At 37.4% G+C, this 23,424-nt stretch overlaps 1 protein-coding gene across 5 annotated transcripts in view; it reads right to left on the minus strand.

Annotated features, from left to right (window-relative positions):
• Positions 1 to 23,424, minus strand: part of Jade3 (jade family PHD finger 3) — a 137,457-nt gene that overhangs the window by 47,565 nt on the left and 66,468 nt on the right. For all 5 annotated transcript variants that reach the window (XM_037199468.1, XM_028884698.2, XM_028884678.2 and 2 more), the window contains 3 exons: positions 19,267 to 19,323; positions 18,431 to 18,510; positions 3,514 to 3,671 (listed from right to left, as the gene is read on the minus strand). In XM_037199468.1, the coding sequence (XP_037055363.1) occupies positions 3,514 to 3,671; positions 18,431 to 18,510; positions 19,267 to 19,315 (287 nt within the window). In that variant the 5' untranslated portion in view covers positions 19,316 to 19,323. The remainder of the gene's footprint in view (positions 1 to 3,513; positions 3,672 to 18,430; positions 18,511 to 19,266; positions 19,324 to 23,424) is intronic.

Consider the following 23,424-nt stretch of genomic DNA (forward strand, 5'->3'; position numbering starts at 1 on the left):
GGCTTTGAACTTTTGCTTCCTAAGTATTGTATGTACCAGTATGGCTAAATTTATCTTTGAAAATAGAGATGAAGGCATAGAAATGTATTATTTTTCAATATTCTAATATCATGTCACAAAGAATTTTTAAAGGTGGTCTACAAAGTCCAAAAAGTAAAAACCATAGAACAGTTTGACCCCTGAAAAATGCTAGTTATTAAAAGTAGCAGGTGCAATAAGCAGTTGTAATTGAGATCAGGTATTTCAAGCATAAAGCTTCAATTCTATAATTGAACCTCCAAATATGGTTGATTACTACAAACTGCAGAGGCTAGGAAGATAAATTAGTTGGTAAAGTGCATGCTTTGCAAACACAAGAACCTGTGTTTGATACACAGGACCCTCATAAAAACAAGCAGACAAACAAACAAAAAAGAAGCCTGGCATAGTGGTGTGATTTTGTAATCCCAGCACTGGGGAAATGGAGACAGGCAGATTCCCTGGGGCTTACTGGCCAGCCATCATACTTGAAGAATTTTAGACTAGGGAGAGACTGCCTCTAAAATAGAAAAAAAATAAGGATTCTTCTTCTAAGTAGCCTGAGGTGACTTATGAAAATAGTTCACTATTCTCTTGGCCTAGAAAACTCTATAAAATCATACAAATGAAGAGGTTCAAATATTTGTATTCCCTTTAGGAATACCCCTGAAACTTGTCTAATTCATCAAGGGCATGCACATGAGAAAAGCCACCAAGTATCTGAAAAATGTCACTTTAAAAAAGTAATGTGTGCCCTTTTGGTAGTATAATATTGAAATGAGTAGGTGTGTCCAGGTCACACAGTGGGGCTAGACATAGTGTCTATGTTTCAAAAACAATGCTGAGTTTTTGCTGCATATATTTAAAATTGCAAAGAGTAATGCTGAACTTGAGGGTTTATATGTAGAATCTGTAGTCATTGAACACATACAGGTTAACAAAGCACCTAATAAGATGGGCTATTGAACTTACAGAGTTTATGGTCTCATTAACCCATACATGAATGCCCTCTGTCACACTGAGATGATCTTCACTAAGAAAGAACAAATTGTTCTTTAAGCCAGAAGAAGTTGCACAGAATAAAAAGATATCCCTGAAGAAACATAAACACTTATGGCTTGGGAATAAATTCAGCATAAAATAAATACAAATCAAAGTTAATATAAAAAATGGATGGCACCTGAGGAATGACATCCAAGGTTGTCCCTGGAATTCCACAAGCTTGTACTTAAATATGTACGTGCGCGCGTGCGCGCGCGCGCACACACACACACACACACACACACACACACACACACACACTCAAACGCACTAAATTCTATTAAATTCAGGAAATAAGATTAACATAGGAAATATGATTAACATATTCCATAAAAAATGTTCCCAAAGTGTCACTCCTAGACTACTAGTATAAACACTGTGAGAAACTGCTAGAAATTTTTAGCTGAGTGCAGTGTTGCATGTCTGTAATCCCAGCACGTGGGAATCCCACACAGGAAGTGGCAAGGAGCTACATACACAGTGATACCCTATACAGACCAACAAAACAAAACAAACTTAATCCTCACAATTCAGATCTACCAAATCAAAAGCTCTGAGGATATAGTTTAAAAGTCTTTTTTTTTTTTTTTTTTTTTGAGACAGAGTTTCACTATATGTAGCCATGGCTGGTCTGGGAACTTGCTATGTAGCCTGGGCTGGCCTTGAACTCATAGAAACAAGTTCGCCTGACTCTGCTTCACAAATGCTGGGATTAAAGGCCTGTACCACCACGTCCCCAGCAAGAAGTCTGTTTTTATCAAATCTTTCAGGTACCTTTGCTAAGCAAAGGAAATATATATTATAGAATAATTCTTATTTGACACCTTCTAAGAAACTGAAAATACAATCTACCTATCAAGAGCATCCAGTTCTGAATTTCATTAAGGAATTTGATATGATCAATAGTTAATTTAGTAGCTTACCTTGGCCAATTAAAATTAAGAGCTTTATAAGATAGGCAAAGAACTATGCGAAACAGAGGAGATTTAGTAAAAATCACAACATATAAAATGGTAAATATCCTACATTCTCAGAACAAATATTAGAGCACTGAGGGCTCATATGAATTAGGGAGATTAGGGAGTATATGTCTCTGTGAGAGGAAGCTCTCAATCTCTAAATTACTCTTCTTAAACCATCCTAAGTTTGTTGTGCTACTTATCAGATAGATGTAATTTTTAAAGTAGTACATCCTCCACTTATCCCCCCAAATTATCCCCCAATAAAGTATATTTGATATACTGACTTACTATCAAGACCAAACATTGAGGTGTTTCAATAGTCCTTGGAGTATTAATGGAAAATGCAGCACATGGGTCATTATATTTATATAAAAATATGACAGCAAAGACATGAAAATATGACCTTCTCTCTCTCTCTCTCTTTTTTCATTCCTGATGTTATTCTGTTTAGGAGGCAGGAGATGGTCAATGATAAGCAAGTGAAACTTTGAATGTGCGTTAAACAAGAAAGGGTTTGGGAGCTTTCCTTAACAGAGTGTGGGGTGCCTGGGTCTGCATTTCTAGAAGTGATTCAATAACCACTTCTAGAGTATAAATAGGACATATGAACCTGGTGATAGGAGTAAAGAAATTAAGAATGTTTATCTCTATCCTTTAAGAATCTAACATGTATTAGGTATGGTTGTAATCCCAATACTCAGAGGGCTGAGGCAGAAGGAGGCTATTCTGGGATATATAGTGAGTTCAAGGCCTCCCTAGGCCATACAGTGAGACACTATCTCAAAAAAGGTACTTTATTAAGTAGTAGAAGTAAATGTACAATGAGATCTACACTTTCTCACAGTAACCAAAAGGTTCTACCAGCCCTTTATCTGGAGCTGTGTGTTCTACTTATTCATTCTTGCATTCGCTCAAACTTATATTGAACATTCTACTTCATGTCAGACTTGTGTAAAGCACTGGGAACACCAAAACCAGTAGGATCAAATGGTTTCTAAATCAGCACTACTCTTGAAGACCTTACTACATCCTCCGGAATAAAACCTCTTTTCCACAAAATCAGTCTTTCTACCTTAATTGTTTTCACATCTTTAAAATGAAGGTCATGTGCTCACGGTCACCTTAACTATTCTATTACTCCCTTTCCATTTGAGTTTCTGTTTTAGAAACTATATGCTCTGGCTACTTATTAGTACCATCACTAATGAGGCTCCACTTATATTGAAGCAATTTCCTATGGGAAAGTTACCTCTTCAAAGACTAATAAATGCTACCGATGGCCGAGTCAGATATGGAAATCTTGGAGAAACCTTTTCCTAATTTTAGATTGGACTTCAAAGCATTTCATCTTATAAATTTCTTAGATAAACAAGCTGGGATTTATTGATCAATCATGATCTGGTTTGTGAGTTAGGTTAACTCTGTATGTTAGAAATACACAGAAAACCAAGAGAGCTCTTTCCCTAAGTCAAAGTTGTAAACATGCCAATACCTGAGAGAAGGTGTTGGAACAGAGTCTGGATTGGCTGGTACTTGCACTCCCTTTTCCCATTCTTCTTTCCATGTGTCAGTAAAGAGGTAATAGCTGTCAGGATTAACATGGTGAGAGTCAGGAATTTTCATGGCACTGATGAGGTCCTTTCGGAATACCTGGAAAGATACATTGCACATACTTTAAAATCACTATGAAACTGATACTGTTTAATGTTCTTTTAAAAAAGATTATTCCTGCTCAACATTTATTTCCAATAAGAGAAACATCTCCTGATTCCTAAATGGGAATGACAATTTCTGTTTGGGAAGATTTGACATACTGACAGGGAAGCCAGCTGTTCTGGATTTAATAAAGGGTAAAAGAAGTCCTTTCAGTATTTTTTTTTGTCTTTGAATTTAAATAAACAATATAGGTTATTCCAAAGGATTTATTTTAATAAAAGAATCAATCCTTAACTCTCTTAAAGTAATAAATATCTGCTAATAACTTTAATTATTTAGGCATTGCCTCATTTAAAACTTTACCTAGAAATAATTATACTTTACTTTGAGACCAGTCTGGCCTACAATCTTAAATCCTGCACAAAAAAATTATAAAAATGCGGGCTGGAGAGATGGCTCAGTGGTTAAGAGCCAAGGCTGTTCTTCCAAAGGTCCTGAGTTCAATTCCCAGCAACCACATGGTGGCTCACAACCATCTGTAATGAGATCTGGCGCCCTCTTCTGGCATGCAGGCAGAACACTGCATGCATAATAAATAAAACTTTAAAAAAATTATAAAAATGGTACAGCATTCTTATATATCCTTCAGATAGTTTCACATACTATTAATATCTTAAATGATCAGAGTAAATTGTTCAAATTGTTTTGCTTTGAGACAGGGTCTTATTGCATATCCCTGGCTGACCTGGAACTTGCTAGGTAGACCAGGTTGGCCTCAAACTAAGAGATTCTCCTGCTTCTGGATCTTAGTGCTGGGAGTAAAGGCATGTGCCACCATACCTAGCCTCCTCAGAATAAATTTATCTAAACCAGAAATATTTTGATTTAGTTTTGAAGAAAGATCACACTCTAGCTAATGTTGATCTAGAACTTGCAGGAATCTTGCTGCCTCAGCCTTATAATTGCTGGGATTACAGGCCTGAATTGCTATATTGGCTCCCAAATTAAGAAACTAACATTACAACATACCATCACCTAATCTATAGACTTTATTCAATTTTCACCCATTTTCCTTAGTATCTTTCTGTTCTGGAGTTCAACCGAGGATCTTGTATTACAAACATAGTTATACCTTAGTATCTTCTTCTTCTTTTTTTTTTGAGTGTTTCTCTGTGTAGCTTTGGAACCTGTCCTGGAACTTGCTCTGTATACCAGGCTGGCCTTGAACTCACAGAGATCCGACTGCCTCTGCTCCGGAGTGCAGGGATTAAAGGAGTGTGCCACCACTGCCTGGCTCCTTGGTATCTTCTAATCTGTGAGAACTTTTCAGTCTTTCCCTGTCTTTCATGATTGACACTTGAAGAACATTTGTAAAATATTTTGGAGTGTGTCCTGCCAATTGAGAAGTGTCTGGTGTGTTCTTACTGGTTTGAGGATATACATGCTTGGGTTTTAGGGTTCTTTTGGTAAGAATATCACAGAAAAATTGCTGTGTTCTTATTCTATCAAGGATGTATGTTAAATGTCTTGTTTACTGAAATTTGACTACTCAGTTCAGACAGTATCGTGTTAAATTTCTTCAGATGCTGTCTCACTAGTTTTCATTGCTGTTAGGTTAGTATATTTTCCTTTTGTAGTGTAAATATCTTGGAGTAGACACTTAGAAGACTATAAAAACATCTTGCTTCTCAAATTGTCACAGTTGCTTGTTTCCTATTTAATGGAAATTACTGATGTTTTGTGAAAATATTTTATCTTATTCTGGATATGCACTTTTAAGGCACTTGAGAAAGTATATTCTTTATTATCTCTAGTAGCAAAATACACAGTTTGATAGCTATTAGTTAGGTCTACCTTACTATGTATGTTCTTTAGAACTTCTATTTCCTAATTTGTTCTTATTTACTTAATCTGTGTGATACTCTAAAATGTGTTCTGTTTAATCCCCCACCCCTGGTGGTGTTGGAGCTGATTCAACCTTGGGCTTCTTATCTACCACTGAGCTATATTATCTATGTTCCCATTTTTTTTTTATAAAGCAAGGTTTAAGACTGTAGCCCAGGCTGGTCTCAAACTTGTAGATATCCTCCTGCCATAGCCTCCTACATGCTAGTATTATAGACAAAAACCACTGTGCATAATCCTTCAACTATGTCATATTTTATAATTACATGCATTATGCTATATTTTCTGTTTCTTTCTTTACCAGATGTGCATTTTTTACTCACATGTACACACAAGTGCATGTGTCATGTGTGTACACCTAGAGATACATTACACTTTGGAAAATAGATAGCTTTATTCTAAGTTATCTTTATATTCAGAACTTATCTTAGCCAGCTTATCAATGATTTTCATTATCAGTGAATTACTCATGAGTGAGAAGGATATGAATGATAAATATACTATGGCCCTTAATGAAGGCCTAAACTCCATCTCTTGCAGCGAGACCTAGCTGTATAGGAAGTTCAAATGTCAGAGGTAAGGCAATGATTAATGTACATAGTTATAGTTTGGACTCATGTAAATTAGCCAGGAAACGTGATTCAAATGTTTATGGTAGCCAGCTTAAAATTCTGCCTTGCCATCAAAAGAACAAAAAAGGTATAACACAAATTCTTAAGCTAACATGGCAATAATTTTGGTAAAGAATGTCAAATTAACATCTAATAAAGAATCACACTTTTACATGAAAGCATACATACACTAGTCTATGCTTCACAATGTCTACTATGAAATATCATACCATTTAAGGACTAAGATAAATGTGCCTACATTTCTAGAAGATCAAGGGAAGAGATGCTATCAAGCAAATTTTGGTCTTTAATATGCTTATCAAGTCTCTCAAAGGAGAATGTCCAAATTCTGTATAAGCTGAAAGTGGAAGTACACATTATGAGCAATGAATTCTCAGGAGCTGCAGTCATGTTTAAACTGAGATCATTTTTACAAAGTATAAGGCCAAACTATTACATAATCAAATGGTGCCATTTAAATGAGGAAGACATCACCTCATTTCCTACTTTGTAGGGACAATTGAAAATGTTTGTCGGTTTCACTTAGGGAAGATTTTTAGAGCACAGCATAGAAGTCGTCTATATTAAACACAAAGGTGGTCAGGTGGCAACAAAATGATTTTACTAAGAATCCTGGCTAAGCTAAGGCTACAAGAAGCAAAAACTGGTGGTTTCTTACATAATGTCTCATATAAGTAGATAAGAGATCATAGACATAATTGTTTACCATGTTTTGTGCAGAGCTCAGTGTTCTTCTGAGTTATTAGGAGACGATAAATCATTTTGCTGAACAATATAACACATTTTTATAAATTACTAGAGTGCCTTTAACGAGCCAGTGGCTAAGTAGCAGTAGACATAATAACTAATGTCTTTTAGAAAAGGTAGTAGCCGGGCGGTGGTGGCACACGCCTTTAATCCCAGCACTCAGGAGGCAGAGGCAGGCGGATCTCTGTGAGTTTGAGGCCAGCCTGGTCTACAGAGCGAGCTCCAGGAAAGGCACAAAGCTACACAGAGAAACCCTTCCTCCAAAAACAAAAAACAACAAAAAAAATAAAAGAAAAAAAGAAAAGCTAGTATTGTGGTAATCCTATCTTAAATCTGGAAAAGACAACTAGAGGTAATATTTGACAACAGCCCCAAATATGTCATTATTTTCCAAGTGATGTTCTTTAAAGAAAGATTTATTTACTTTTATGTACATGCTTTGCCTGCATATATCTATATACACCACATGCCTGGTGCCCACAGAGGAGAAAAGGGCATCAGATCCCTGAGTTACAGGTGGTTGTGAGCTGTGGATGATGGGAACTGAACTCAGTTCCTCTACAAGAGTGGTAAGTACTCTTAACTGCTAAGTCACCTCTCCAGACCTGCTTATAAAATATATCAACTGATTATAAAACCACACTATGGACTTTAAAATAAAATTACAGTATGAACTTTAAAAGGTCATACCATCAAATGACAACAGTATAAGCAATGTGTTCATACTTTATAACTCTGCTTATGAAAATCTGTTCTATATGGTTTCTTAGGTAGCCTGGAAACATGTAGTAGGTTGAATGACCACATCCTAATTTCCAGAATTTACAGATGTTTAAATGTTTAGAGAAAGAGATTTTGCAGCTTTATTAAGTTAAGGATCTGGCAAAGAGATAATTATGGAATGTTGGCATGGACTGTAAATCTGGTAGTAAATGCCCTTACTAGATAAAGGCAGAGGGAGATCTTTGAGAAAAGGAGTGGGAGGCAGTGATTGGGTGATGCACTGATGAAAAAAATCAACAAACAAAATCAATAAATGCCACCAGAAACTGAAAGAAGAATGGAATCTTCCCATAAAACCCCTAGAGTTCAGACTGGCTGATTTTGGACTTCTAGACTCTAGAACAGAGAATAAACCTCTATTATTTTAAAAGTCACCTACTTTGTGGCAATTTATTAACCAAGGCCTAGGAAGCTAATACATATATTTATCAAACAGAAGAGTAATTTAAAAAAAAGAGTACAGACAAGGAGAGCAGAGAATAAGGACATCTGGTCCTTGTCCATGGTTCCAGAAATACTAAACCTCCAGGGATCAGGTACTCTGTGAAGTCTGGGGAAGCTCAAATTGCAGACTAACCAACCAACCTATACTCATTTTTCTTAAGCAAGTCAAAGGTAAATCCAACAGCTAGTACAGTTTTCCCTTCCCCCTTTTGAGAAAAACAGATGGCTTATGTGATAAAGCCCAATTTCAGCTTTATAAGTTAGTTATATTAAAACGTTTCAGACCCAAGTTTTCTAGATTAGCATTTTTACTCAAACCATAGTATAAAAGTCTGGACTATCATGATATGTAAGTTGTGGTGGTATTGTGTTTCCCAAAGTATTGTGCACCCTAATAAACTTATCTGGGGTCAGAGAACAGAACAGCCACTAGATACAGAGGCCAGAAAATGGTGGCACTCACGCCTTTAATCCTAACATTCCAGAGGCAGAAATCTGTCTGGATCTCTGTGAGTTCAAGGCCACATTGGAAACAGCCAGGCACCGTGACACAAGCCTTTAATCCCAGGAAGTGAGCTTTTAATCCCAGGAAGTGAGGGCAGAAAGCAGAAAGGTATATAGGGCATGGAAAACCAGGAACTAGGCTGGTCAAGCAATCAGGCTTTCAAGAAGCAACTGAACTGAGATTCATTTGGATAAGGACTTAGAGGCTTCCAGTCTGAGAAAACAGGATCAGCTGAGGAACTGGCGAGGTGAGGTAGCTGTGGCTTGTTCTGCTTCTGATCTTCCAGCATTCACCCCAATACCTGGCTTCAGGTTTGACCTTATTAATAAGAACATTTTAAGATTCATGCTACAATAAGTCAACTATTTCAAGCATGAGGCAATGCTGAAGAGGGGGATAGATATGTAGGTTCAGCAGTCAGCTCGATATCTGCAAAGTGATAAATATATTTACTACACTTGTCTTATGAACCTATTTTTAATTAGAAAAGGTATTCTCAACTTTTAAAAAATATGAACATAAAGAAAATAGCTAAGCCGGGCGGTGGTGGCGCACGCCTTTAATCCCAGCACTCGGGAGGCAGAGCCAGGTGGATCTCTGTGAGTTCGAGGCCAGCCTGGACTACCAAGTGAGTCCCAGGAGAGGTGCAAAGCTACACAGAGAAACCCTGTCTCGAAAAACCAAAAAAAAAAAAAGAAAATAGCTAAAGCATTTCCTGATTTATATATATATATATCCACACATGCATATTTGAATGTATTTTCATAAATAAACTATAAAAGGATGTGCAGGTGAGGTGAAGCAAAGGGAAGGGAATATCTTAGACTGTATCTTATTGTTATATAGTATTTGAGATTGACTCATTTAAAAAAACAGATTTATCTGGCTCATAGCTCTAGAATTTGGAAGTTCTAAGATGACAGTGCTTATATGTGGTGAGAGCCTTATTCCTGCGGCATCCTAGGGTGGAAGGGAATAAGAGCATGAAACAAAGACCAAGACAAGACCAAATCTGCAAATTACAACAAATCCATTCTGGGTTTTTTTTTTTTTTTTTTTTGGAATTTTTTCAAGACAGGTTTCTCTGTGTAGCTTTGCGCCTTTTCCTGAAACTCACTCTTGTAGCCCAGGCTGGCCTCGAACTCACAGAGATCCACCTGACTCTGCCTCCCGAGTGCTGGGATTAAAGGCATGTGCCACCACTGCCCAGCAACAAATCCATTCTTTTTTTTTTTTTTTTTTTTTTGGTTTTTCAAGACAGGGTTTCTCTGTGTAGCCTTGCGCCTTTCCTGGAACTTGCTTTGGAGACCAGGCTGGCCTCGAACTCACAGAGATCCCCCTGGCTCTGCCTCCCGAGTGCTGGGATTAAAGGCGTGCGCCACCACCGCCCGGCCAACAAATCCATTCTTATGAGAGGCAGAAGGAAACGAAAGCTGGATTTTTTTTTTCATTATTTCAGGGCTGAGGACCGAACCCAGGGCCTTGCACTTGCTAGGCAAGCGCTCTACCACTGAGTTAAATCCCCAACCCCAAAAGCTGGATCTTTTAAAATGTATTTTATTTTATAGTTTGATATTTAAACTTAGAAAATGTTTTATACAGCTAAACATTTTTAAAGAAAGGAAAAAAGGTACTGTGATAAACTACCTGGATTGGTCTAGTTTTCAGCAAATTATCTAAATTCTCTTTCTCACTTTACTTATCTATAACATGGGGATAGTAACATTGTTCATAAATGTTGTTTTAAGGATTAAATACGTATATTTGTATAAAAGGCTCAGCATTGTATTGGGTTCACTGTGGCTGTTAATGAATATTAGATGGAATTATTTTAATAACACCATTAGTTTCAGCTTCCCTTCTAAAAGCAATAAAGTATATAGTTGAGTTCTATCTAGTCAATTAAGTAATTGTTGAGAAAGTGAGAAAGATGTGAGATAGTTACTTAATGAACATGTGCATTGTTTGACTCCAAAACCAGCAGGATTCCCAAGCAAGAGCCCTAGCAAGAATATGAACTAACATTCTAGAAGTCACAGGTAATACAGAAACTTCATAATAAAAACATAAACATTAGTTGCCAAGTTAAAGATTGTAAATTAAAGTTATAAATATATTCTTTATAGACAATGAAGGTGAGAAGTTTTACAAGTTCTTAATTGTGTGTCTACTTTAGATGCACTAGTGGTTTTCCCCAAAGTTCCCGAAACAAAAGGACTTTGTATTTACCAGATAACTGCTCATTTATGGTCAAAGAAGAGATTCACAAGCTAACATAAAGTCCAGAAGCTATGCCAAGTCCAATACTGTGTATGCATTTGGCATCACAGATGCTTGTAGAAACAAAGGAGGCCTCACTATGAATCCAACTAGAATATCAATTCAGACAGACAGACAGACAAAAAGAGAAAGAGACAGAGACACACAGAGAACAAATACTGACAAAGATTTAGGAAAGGGAGACCTGTATACACTGCTGGTAGAAATATAAACTAGTCTAACCACTAAGGAAATCAGTATGGAGGTTCCTCTTAAAACTAAAAATAGAACTACTATATGACCTACTTATGCTACTCCTGGGAATATACTAAAAATGTATCTAAGGTATCTAGTACCATCTTCTTGGTGCAGGACACACACACACACACACACACACACACACACACACACACACAAATAATAAAATAAATCTTTAATAAAAAAGAACAAAATTAGGTAATCTGTAGAAAAATAGATGAAACTAGAGATGATAATCATATTAAGTGAAATAAGCTAGACTCGAAAAGACAAACATCCATGTTTTCTTTCATATGTGGAGAATCTGGATTTAAAAATATAATAACATAAGGCTAGGAATTAAGCTCAGTGATAGAGCACTTGTCTAGCAAGTGCAAGGCTCTGGGTTTGGGTTCTCAGGTCTGACAAAAAAAGACAAAATTACAGAAATATAGTAACATGAAACCTAGAAGGGACACTAACAGGTAAGAAACTAATGGGAAGGTGGAGGTAGAACTAAAAAGTGTAATGGGGTTGGTAACCATGAGCAAAGTGGAAGATATACATGTGTGAAGCTATCATAATGAAAAAACTATTTTGTACACTCATTAAAAAATCAAACAGTATGGGTCCTGAGGCCTATATGATAGAACACATCTGTAATCACAGAACTCTGAATGTTTGAGGACAGCATGGGTAACATAACCAATTCGAGACTAGCATGAGCTACAGTGTGAAACCCTTTCTCAACTCTTCCGTCAAAATAAAAATAAAACACAAACAAACAAACAAAAAACAATAGTATGAGCACTTTGGGGAGGGTTACTGGCTCAAGAAAAAAAATCCCTGTAAGACACACCCTTAAAACTCTCTATATAATTTTCAGAAGCTATATAAAACCTCTGAATCACATGTGAAAGTCATAAAACTTTACTAAAATCTCTTTAACAGATAAATTGGGAGAAGCATGCATAGCAATCTTAGTGATACAATATTAAAATATAATTTAATAAAATATAAATTAAAAATAGCTATTAATGTAGCTAATTGAACCATAAAGAAAAAGAAAATTCATATTATACTTCAATGACTGTCTTCCAGAAGAAAACAAATCATCATAATATTTGATGCCTCTTCCCCAGACCCTACCACCAAGTGAAAGCCTCTACTGATAGTAAGAGTGGCTAACAATTGGGAATGCTACCAGAGACAGGATCTCTAAAGACAAGAACAAAGGGACCCTAAGACCCTAAGTCAAGAGGGCAGACAAGAAGGTCACTAAAGAAATCTGAAATCCGTGGTGCTCAGAGTGATAACAAATTCAAACACCAGTATACACTTCTGGTAAGTTTGAAAAATGCTGACAACACTTTAGAAAACAGCCAGAGAGCTCTTCAAATGATTAAACAGTTACTATATGATCCAAGAATTTTAGACAACTGAAAATATGTTAAGTCATAATAGCTAAAAATTTGAGTCTCATCAGTTTTCTGCAGGGAACCATAACAGCAACTTTGAAGTCTCCAAAAAGATGATGGGGCCCCACAATGGTGATTCTATCAGGACAATGATAACATCACCAAGCTGACAAACACCACACAAAGATCGGCTTTGCACTACAAACTGCTCAGGACAATTTCAAGATGGCTAGCTGAGATGATCTAGCCTCACAGACTACTCAAGCAAGGACTTGAGACAAGCCCTTGCACTTTTGCATTATGCAGAGGCTGAACAACAAATAATACAGGTAACTCTTCCAGAACCTAAAAATTAACCCCAAAATATTCTTTCAGGATCCTCTAAAGATGTTTTCACTCCCAGACAGCAGGAAGTAATTTTAAGAAAATGACACCCATATTCCCACAAGGTGGGGTGGGTGGTTTCTGGTCATTCAATGGGTTATGGATAATTGTCTTTGTTTAGGATTGTTGGTTACAAGTTGTTAATTGGTAATGATCAGAAAAAAGGCTAAACAAAGGAGATTAGATTTAGGGTTCTTGTTTGAAGAAAGAAAAAAGAGGACATAGATATAAGATAAAAGGTAGATTATTCAATTTACTCTGAAAAAAAGAAATGATGGATAAAGGGTAGATTATTGAATCTACTCTGAAAAGAAAAAAAGAGGATATAGATATAGGATAAAAAGGTAGATTATTGAATCTACTTTTAGAAAGCAACTACTTGTTTTAAATATTTTACATTGGATTAGACTTTTGTATAATATATACAAATTATGTATATTGATACAAATTTGAGATTGATTTTGTTAGAAAATACTGTACATATATTTCTAATCTTGTTCAAGGTATTATACTTATACAGCTCATTTAACAATGTAATGCAAATTTCTAGTCCTTGAAAGTTATTATTACCAACTAATTAGGATATAAGGAAATAAAGTTAGTAGTTAGTCATTACAATCAAATTTATAGTTATATTAGGTATGTTTTCAAGGTCAAACAGAGATATAGTTTAGATAGACACGTCATCTTCAAACACTTTAGAGATCTACAAAATATGGCATTTAAGATGTTTTAATAACATATTTTTTTCTTTTTTTTATGACAATGAGACATGTTTGTTCCTAGCAGTAACAATCTACTTCAGAGAAGATGATGGGCATTGAAGAAACTCCTTATGGAATTACTTTCTTTGTGGCAAAAGTTAGCCACTGGGCAAGAAAATGCCCTTGCCTTCATTGCTGACAGTATGCTGTCCAAAATGGACAAGCAGGACACAAAAGAAAGGACTGCTGATCCTTGCTAAGACAAGGTAGGAAAGCTCTTTAGAAAATCCTGCTTCACAGCTGAGCCTGTCAGATATTCTAGGCCTGTAGGCCGAAGATGGGGTGCCCCAATGTTGCAGAGAAACCTTGGGTGACTGTCCAGGCAGCAAGTTGTTTCTGTCATCTCAATTTTTTTTAGAAATCGCTTGTTTGCACTTCCTGTTTAACTAGGTAATATTATTTCCTTCTCAGGTCTCTAAGGAAGTTGAAGAGTAGATAGTTATAGTTTTCCTTGTTAAGAAATTCAGAAAAGAAATTCACTCACTAAAGAGGTGTAAAGTGTATAAGTTTGAAAGACATCAAAAAATAGTTTTGGTAATGCAAATTAGGACAGAAGGTAAATGAAATACAATCCTTTGGATTCACAAAAATAGGACAGATAATGGAAAATTTTCTCTGAATATGTCAAATGCAAATGGACTAGACATTTTTGATGTATTTATTGCCTTATATATTGTACTTATTTTATATAGTTTTTCTTATATTAGTTATAATTTTTTTATTTTAGACAAAAAGGAGAAATGTGGTGATATATTTTTTCCCCCAATGTAAACTAAAGTTTATCTGAGAATCAGAAGAAAAAGCCAGCCACTACAGTAAATATAGAAGTCAGGCAATGGTAGCACACGCCTTTAACCCTAGCATTTGGGAGGCAGAGATCCATCCAGATCTCTGTGAATTCAAGGCCACACTGGGAACAGAGCCAGGCGTGGTAGCACACGCCTTGAATTCCAGCACTAACCATAGAAGTCTGGAGGTCTGTACAGACAGACAGGAAGTGATATAGCTGGGCAGAGACAGGAAGTGAGATGCAGAACAGAAAGGTATATAGGCGTGGGTATACAGGAAGTAGGTCTTTTTGGCTGAGGATTTCCAAGTGGTAAGAATGTGGCTGGCTTCTTTCTGCTTTTCTGATCTCTCAGGTTTTACCCCAAAATCTGGCTCCGGGTTTTTTATTAATAAGACTGTTTAGCAATTCATCTTAACACAACCTGAGTGAGGTAACCCAGACCCAGAAAGACAGACATGTACTCACTTGTAAGAAGATATTAGCTGTAAAGAATAACTATGCTACAATCTACAGACCCAGAGATGCTAAGTAACAAGGAGAGCTCGAAGGAAGATATATAAATCTCCCTGGGAAGGGGAAACAAAATAGACATTGCAAGTGGAGAAGGTGCATGAGGAAGGGGAAGAGGCAGGATCAAGTTGAGGGAGGTCGGAGTGAGAGTGTACTGGGAGAAACAACTGGAATTAGGGGACATTCTGGAGACAAGCTAGAAATCTAGTGCAATGGAAATTCCCAGGAATCTACGAGGGTGACCCTAGTTAAGACTCCTAGCAATGGGGTATATGGAACCTGAACCAATCATCTCCTGTAACCAGGCCAGACTTCCAGTGGAGGGACTGGGACATCAACCCAGCCACATAACCTTCAGCCTATAATTTGTCCTGTCTAAAAGATGTGCTGGGGTTGCCAGGTGGCGGCGGCGGCGGCCCACGCCTTTAATCCCAGCACTCGGGAGGCAGAGCCAGGCGGATCTCTGTGAGTTCGAGGCCAGTCTGCTGGACTACCAAGTGAGTTCCAGGGAAGGCGCAAAGCTACACAGAGAAACCCTGTCTCAAAAAACAAAAAAACAAAAACAAAAACAAAAATGTGCTGGGGTAAAGTTGGCATAGAAATTGTGGGAGTGGCTAACCAATGACTGGTCCAACTTGAGACCTATGCTACCAAAGGGAGCCCACCCCTGATACTGCTTGGAGAGCCAGGACCTAGAGACTGGATAGCCCAGAGACCTAGGATAGAACCAAACATGACTGGTCAAAAAAAAGTCAATGAAATGATTCCTAATGATATTCTGCTATACTTGTAGAATGGTGCCTAGTCCAATTGTCATAAGAGAGACTTCATTCAGGAACTGATGAAAGCAGATGCAGAGACCCATAGCCAAACATGAGGTGGACCTTGGGGAATCCTGCAGAAGAGGGGGAGGATTGTGGGAGCCAAAGAGGTTGAGGACACCACGAGAACATGGCCTATAGAATCAAGTAACCTAGGCTCATAGGGGCTCACAGAGACTAAACCAACAACCAGGGAGCCTGCGTGGGACTGACCTAGGCCCTCTGAATATATGTTACAGTTGTGTAGCTTGTTCCTCTTATGGGACTCCTAACAGTAGGAACAGAGGCTGTCTCTGACTCTTTGTTGGCTTTTAGGATCCTTATCCTCATACTGGGCTGCTTTGTGCAGCCTATAACTTGATATGCCATGTTTGGTTGATATCTATGGGACACCTTCCCTCTTCTGAATAGAAATGGAGGAAGAGTGGATGGGGGGTGCAGAGGGGATGTGGGGAGCCTGGGAGGAGAGGAAGGAGGGGAAACAGTGGCTGGTTGCAAATACATAAAGAACTAAAAAAATTATGTAGAATTAAAACCTAAAATATAAAGTAAGATGGGGATGTAGTAGCTCAATAATATAGTACATTTTCATTACTTATTCATTATGCATGGATGTGTGTGGATGTGGATGTGCCACACCTCAAGTGTCAGGGAAAGAGGAAAATTTGCTGGAGTGGGTTCTCTACTTCTACCATGTGGGTTTTGGAGACAAAACTAGGTTGTCAAACTTGCCACCAAGTGCCTTTACCCACTGAGCTGTCTTATCAGCCCTATATTTTTTTTAAGTCAGGGAGAAGATAAAAATTTCTACAGGATATTATCAAATATATTTGTTAATTCTTTCCTTCAGGAAGTGATTCATTGCCTAATATTATCCCTGTATTTTAGTATACCAGTCTTAGTGAAAAGAACAAGAGAAAGGAAGAAAAAAAGAATGTTAATCAAATGATAATCCTTGATATAATGTGACAAGAAGGCCTCTTCATCCTGTTATATCATTCTCCCAAACCTTAATAATAGTCTAATCATAAGACATATACAGACAAACCTAGATTAGAGGAAATTCTATTAAACACTCAACAGTATTCTTAAATGTTTTAAAAAAAAGATTTATGTGTATGATGAGTGTTTTGTCTGCATGTATATATGTGTAGTACATGTGTGCCCACTGACTGAAGAGGACAGAAGGTGTCAGATCCCCTGGAAGTAGAATTACAGATGGTTGTGAGTAAATCTAAATTCTCTGGAAGAACAGCCAGTGTTCTTAATTGTGAGCCATTTTTCCAGTTCCCTCCAGTCCAGTTTTTGTGCATTATATTCCCTAAGTTTTTCCTGTATGGTAGATACTTATGAAAAATACCCTGACATTCTACCAGGCCCACAGAGATCCCTGACAAAAGGGGATGAAACTTGACTACTGAGAAAGGAAGAAATGCTCTCTGGACACACTTGAAAAATAATCCTCATCAGTTAATCTATTTCTGTTAGAATGAGTAGAACCTATGACTTGCTTCTAACCATAGACTATGGTAAATGTTTTAGAAGATAAAACAATTTTTAAAGAAATGTTGATGTCACTGTCATTATTTTGTCATATAAAATTTCATCTTAGCATATGAGAGAGAAAGATTCTCTTTGCTGCCTCTGAGAAATTGGCCCTGTTGTGAGAGAAGGCCAAATTGCAAGAAACTATAAAATCTGTCAAAAGACTACAGGAAAACAAGAATCTCGAGTCTTTTAGCTTCAAGGAAAGGAATTCTGCCCATAACTTAAATTCTTTTCTAATCCCTAGTGAGAACATCCCAGTAAGCACAGAGATCACAGCCCTTAAAGACTATGAACACAGAATCTAGTCACATTTAGTACAGACTCCTGACTCACAGAAATTGAGATAATAAATGTAAACTATTTTAAGCCATTAATCTTGTGATTATTTGCAATGCAGAAACAGACAACTAATGCACTCTCTTCTTCCTTTCTAGCTAAAGATGTTTATTCTTAGTGAAAATGAAGGAGCATAGAATCAATTTTTCATAATTTAATTTCCACCAAGGAAAGTCTGTATGATCCAAGAAAGGCAAGTACAATTCTGATAGCCTGATACTCTTGGGGCAGATGACCAGCATCAGAGAAGTGAACTTTTTTTTCTAGTCTAGTAGTATTTCAAAAGCTGTTAGTACTCAGTCCTTCCCTCTCCACATACAACCTCTTTAACCTATCCCTTCTTGTACTATCTAAAATAACTTTTCAACACTAGGCTATAAGAGCTTGGGAGCCTTCACAGATCTCCAAGTCTAGCTCTCTTTGATTTCCTGGCTAGGGGAATCTATACTATAATGCTGGGAACTTATTCTTGAAATGAAACCAGTGTAAACATTACCATTCTCATAAAGGAGAAAAGAAATGAAATATTTCTTAGAAGATAATCATCAGAAAATGAGCCTATCTATCCACTGGTATGTATTTCTTTGCACATTTTCAAATTCTGAGTATTGTAATTATGTTGGCAGGAGATAGATACTAGTTAAGTGTAAAATTGAATATCTAATCTCACCTCAGCAGACTTCTTATGTTCCTTAGGATTTTTTGACTTCTTCCTATACATTGAGCTAGAAGTAAAGGAAGTGGAAGGACCTGCAAAAGATAAATTAGAAAAAATACTGAAACACATTACCCACTACTCTAACTAAATGCCAAGTAACTAGATACATGAAAGACAGGAGACCAGAAATCTCATACTACTGAAGAAAGTATTCAATTGTACTCGAGACAGTCTTGATGGAGTTTAATGTTTATTAGTGACCATCGAGACTACAAAAGCTTTAATAATGGCTGTAAAGATTCAACTTGGTGTAATCATACCTCATAATATTTTGGAATAACCCAATTCATATTCTGCCTGGAGAAAAAGGTCTACCAACAAAATAAAACAATGCCCCCCCCAAAAAAAAAACCCAGAAAAACTAAGAATGTGGAACAAATAATCTTTCAGCACTTCCCTAAAAGGTATTGTTAAGGCTTTAAACAAATCAATGACTGACCCACAACCAAACATTTAGCACTGTAGTTATAATCAAAATCAGGATTTACAGTTTATATTCTCAAAACTTTTTTCTTCCTTTCTAGGGAAGTTCTATTAAAGCATTGGTAGATCTAGCTTTTGTTATAATTAAATTTAAAGTAAAAATCAAAGTGTTATATGACACATAAAACCAATTCTTTTACTTAATTTATACATTTCTAATGAAATTAAATGAAAAAATGGATCTTGACCTTTCCTTCTCAGAAACATTTTAACTGTTGGAGGAAGCATGAAACAGTTTATTCTTAAGTCAAAGAACAGATACTCAAGAGACAAAGATACACAGGTTACTAGATAGTTCTACTCACACTCATCTGAACTCTCACTGCTGCTGAGAGGTTTCTGACGTTTCATCATGGTGCATCCTGGGAAAAAGAACAACACTGAATGAAATGATCAATATACACTTGTCCTAGAGGTCAGTCAACACTGTCCCACATTGAGAGGCTAACATCAAAGAACTGCTATGAATTCAAAGCCAGCCTAGATTATAATAGTGAGACCATCCCAACAAACCAATACAAAGTATGCCCAAGGTTGAGTGAGGCCATAATATTAGTCCAAACTACAGACACTGAGTGGTACAATGCTGGCTAGAGTCAAATTAAGGGGGTGTCAGCTAGGCTGTCTCCAATCAGAGACCCCAATAAGAACATGAAAAGAAAAATCAGTCACGAAGACATAGCTTTTAAGGGCCTAGGCTGAAAGGCATAAAAAACAGATGGCTGAAGGAAGCACACCTATCCTTTAATAGAATGACCATGACCACACAGCCTTTCCTCCTGCCCCGTTTCACTTTTCCTTGTTCCCATTTCCCAAATAAGAAGCCTAATCTAAAATATCTCTATGTACACAGTGAAGTTTTCTTATAAAAAGTTCCAACATTGTGAAGCTTTGGACTACATCTTCTTAATGCTTCAAGTGTCCTTCACTGAGTGTTGCTAATAACAGATTAAAAGGGACTATCACCTTTCTGGGAACACACTCGCACTAGACTTAAGGAAGATACAAACATCTAAAATGAGAGAGTGGAACATCTGGCTTCAGGTCATGGTGTTAGTGGTTTTGAACACTAGGGGACAAATTAAAAATGGGTGATGCTGAGGAAGGCAAGAAGATTTTTGTTCAGAAGTATGGGATTCAAGCATATGATTGGCCCAAATCTCCATGGTTGGTCTGTTTGGGAGGAAGACAGGTCTGCTGGTTTCTCTTACACAGATGCCAACAAGAACAAATACATCACCCAGGGAGAGAATACACACTGATGGAGTATTTGGAGAATTCTAAAAGTATATACCTGAAACAAAAGTGATCTAGGATTAAGAAGGGAGAAAGGACATACCTAATAGCTTATCCTAAAAAGGCTACTAATGAGTAACACCAATGTCTGATTTATTACAAAACGAACGTCTCATGGCTTTTAATGTGCACCATAATTTAATTCATACACCAGAATTCAGATCATGAATGTCTAACAATGTTTTTGTTGGACCGTCCTGATTTAAATAAAATTGACTTGTTGTAAAGTGGATATGATCTTTCTAAAAACAACAATTTCAGTTGGCATAAATACTGCCACTGCTTTCCCTTTCTCAAGATAGGGCTGGACTTAATTAGCAATGTTCAACTTTCCACAAAGATGGGGTGCTACCTCAGAAGCTACTGAAAGGTTTTATACTTAGATTTATATAATTGGCATTTGATTGTGTTTAAACACTGGGAAAATCCTCACTGTCTCTGAACAAAGCAGAAGTTACCTGTCTTTCAGTTTGTGATCTTTGGCCTGTTACAGACAGTGGTTAAACACCAGGAAGTAACTGTCTATTCTTAACAATGCTAATTAAATTAGAATTCCCGGGCCGGGCGGTGGTGGCGCACGCCTTTAATCCCAGCACTCGGGAGGCAGAGCCAGGTGGATCTCTGTGAGTTCGAGGCCAGTCTGGGCTACCAAGTGAATCCCAGGAATGGCTCAAAGCTACACAGAGAAACCCTGTCTCGAAAAACCAAAAAATTAGAATTCCCTATATCAAAGGATGCTGCCTTTTACTGCTAAGAGGCATTTTATTGTGGTTTATGTATAATATCAAGTAGAATGTTTAACACTTCTTTAAATTAAATTAAAATGCTTTAAAAACCCAGCAACTTAGACCCTTACTTTTAAATTCTTTATTATCTAAGACTAAGTTGTAATTCAGAATTGCCTTAAACACACATTCAGAAACACACAAAACTGGAACTGCTGTATATATGTAATTGGTAGTAGTACTCTTTGCAACTTTATTAGATGTAAAGATTAAAATAAAGGAGTTTGTAAGTTGTCAACAGTAAGAAATTAATTAAGGGGCTGGAGAGATGGCTCAGAGGTTAAGAACACAGGCTGTTTTTCAAGAGGTACTGAGTTCAATTCCCAGCACCCATATGGTGGCTCACAACCATCTGTAATGAGATCTGGCTCCCTCTTCTGGCCTGCAGGAATACATGCAAACAGAACACTGTATACAAAATAAATAAATCTTTAAAAAAAGAAATTAATTAAAAGCAATCACAGATCAAGAATAGACAAAAAAAACAACCAAAACACTTAAAATCACAAAGGAAGTATTAAAAACAAAGTAGAATTGACTTTTGTCAGTTAAGGACTGACATTCTTTTATATGCCACAACAGAAAAAATGCTAGCAGGCACTACAAGGGTTCTATATATAAAGACCAAAGGTGCTGACTTCAAGCCGCTCACAATCTACCAAGAAGGAAGAAATTCAAGTCCATGGTCACTACTGAGTAACCATAAGCAACAAGAGCCACAAGACTGTATGTTAAAAGGCTTGCACAGTCCTACTTCTGGCATAACTGTATATAGAGCTCTGTGGATCCATTCCTTTATAAAACTGGTGAGGTTATTTCAATTAAAACCACAATAGCCAACCATCAGAAATCTCTATAAATGGTCTTAAGGACATATAGCAAAGGAAGGAACATCTATCTATTCAGGACAATCTACTAAAACTCAGAAAGTAAATTAAGTAAATGACAATTTATGGCATTTGACCTCAATTCATTTCTTTTTTTCTCTCTAGCACAGACGTCATGCCAGACTGGTGCAGCTAAGAACATAGGGCTTCCTCTTCCCCAAATGCCAGTTGGAAATCTTTCTTCCTGGTGGGAGCAGGACCATCAACAATGCTTATTCTGCCACTAGCTACCTGCTGTTGAGGCAGTTTCAGTTGACTAGGGATGAGAGGTTGTGTGGGGTAGACTGGTTTTTTTCTACCTAGCCCTTAATCATGGGATGGAGACAATGCTTTGGCTGTGGTACTGCTAAAAATACTGAGTCCTTGATTGTCTTGGTTCCAGCTTGAGGGGGTCAAGATTCTATGGGGAAGGCAAGCCCAAAAGACCTAGAGCTTCCATTCAGAAGGACTTTGCTGTGACTCACAGATTATTCCCCGCTAAAGAGAAAGGCAAGCCACAGAATAGAGGGCTCCAATTCTTCCTGAGTGGATATGACTTAATTTTCAGATGAGTATGACAAGCTCAAGCATAGATTGTCCAATATACCAAAGCAAACAAGAGGAAGAGGGGAGGGAAGAGCCTCTTGGAGTCAGAAGAAACCTCTCTCTACAGTGCTGGGATTTTATCCATGGCCCTGTACATGCTATGCAAGTACACTTATTCCACCCCAAAAATCTCAAATACCAATTATCAGGAACTACCTTTTCAAAGGACCACTAATTTGATCTGATCAGTTTGTGTAGCAAATTTATGCCCCAAGCAAGATGCTACTGAAAATAGCAGAATAGGGGCTTGAGTGATGGCTTGGTGGCTAAGAGCATTTCATGCTCTTGTAGATAACCTGGATTCAATTACCAGCATCTACATGACAGCTCACAAACATCTGCAACTCCACTTAAAGGGGTTGTGATGCCTTCCTTCTTCTGGTCCCTGTTGGCACAAGGCATATACAAGATTACATAAATATATACAGGCAAACTGATACATCTATAATAAAAATAAATTAATATTTTTTAAAAAGCAGCAGAACAATTAGCTATCCATTGTGGAGTTTAAAAGTGAAATGTGGGGGGCTGGAGAGGTGGCTCAGAGGTTAAGAGCACTGGCTGCTCTTCCAGGGGTCCTCAGTTCAATTCCCAGCAACCACATGGTAGCTCATAACTATCTGCAATGAGATCTGGTGCCCTCTTCTGGCCTGCAGTTGTACATGCTGTATACATAATAAATAAATAAATCTTAAAAAAAAAAAGTGAAATGTGGGGCTGGGTGTGGCGACACACACCTTTAATCCCAGCACTCTGAAGGCAGAGACAGGCTGATCTCTAGGACTTCAAGGCCAGCCTGGCCTACATAGTAAGTCCTAGGCCAGTCAAAGCTACTTAGTAAGACCCTATCTCAACCAACCACCACAAAAATCAAAGAAAATGGAGTATAGTTATGGAGGGAAAGAGACAA

The sequence above is a fragment of the Peromyscus leucopus genome, chromosome X (genome assembly GCF_004664715.2).
Source record: "Peromyscus leucopus breed LL Stock chromosome X, UCI_PerLeu_2.1, whole genome shotgun sequence".
Classification (NCBI taxonomy): Eukaryota; Metazoa; Chordata; class Mammalia; order Rodentia; family Cricetidae; genus Peromyscus; species Peromyscus leucopus.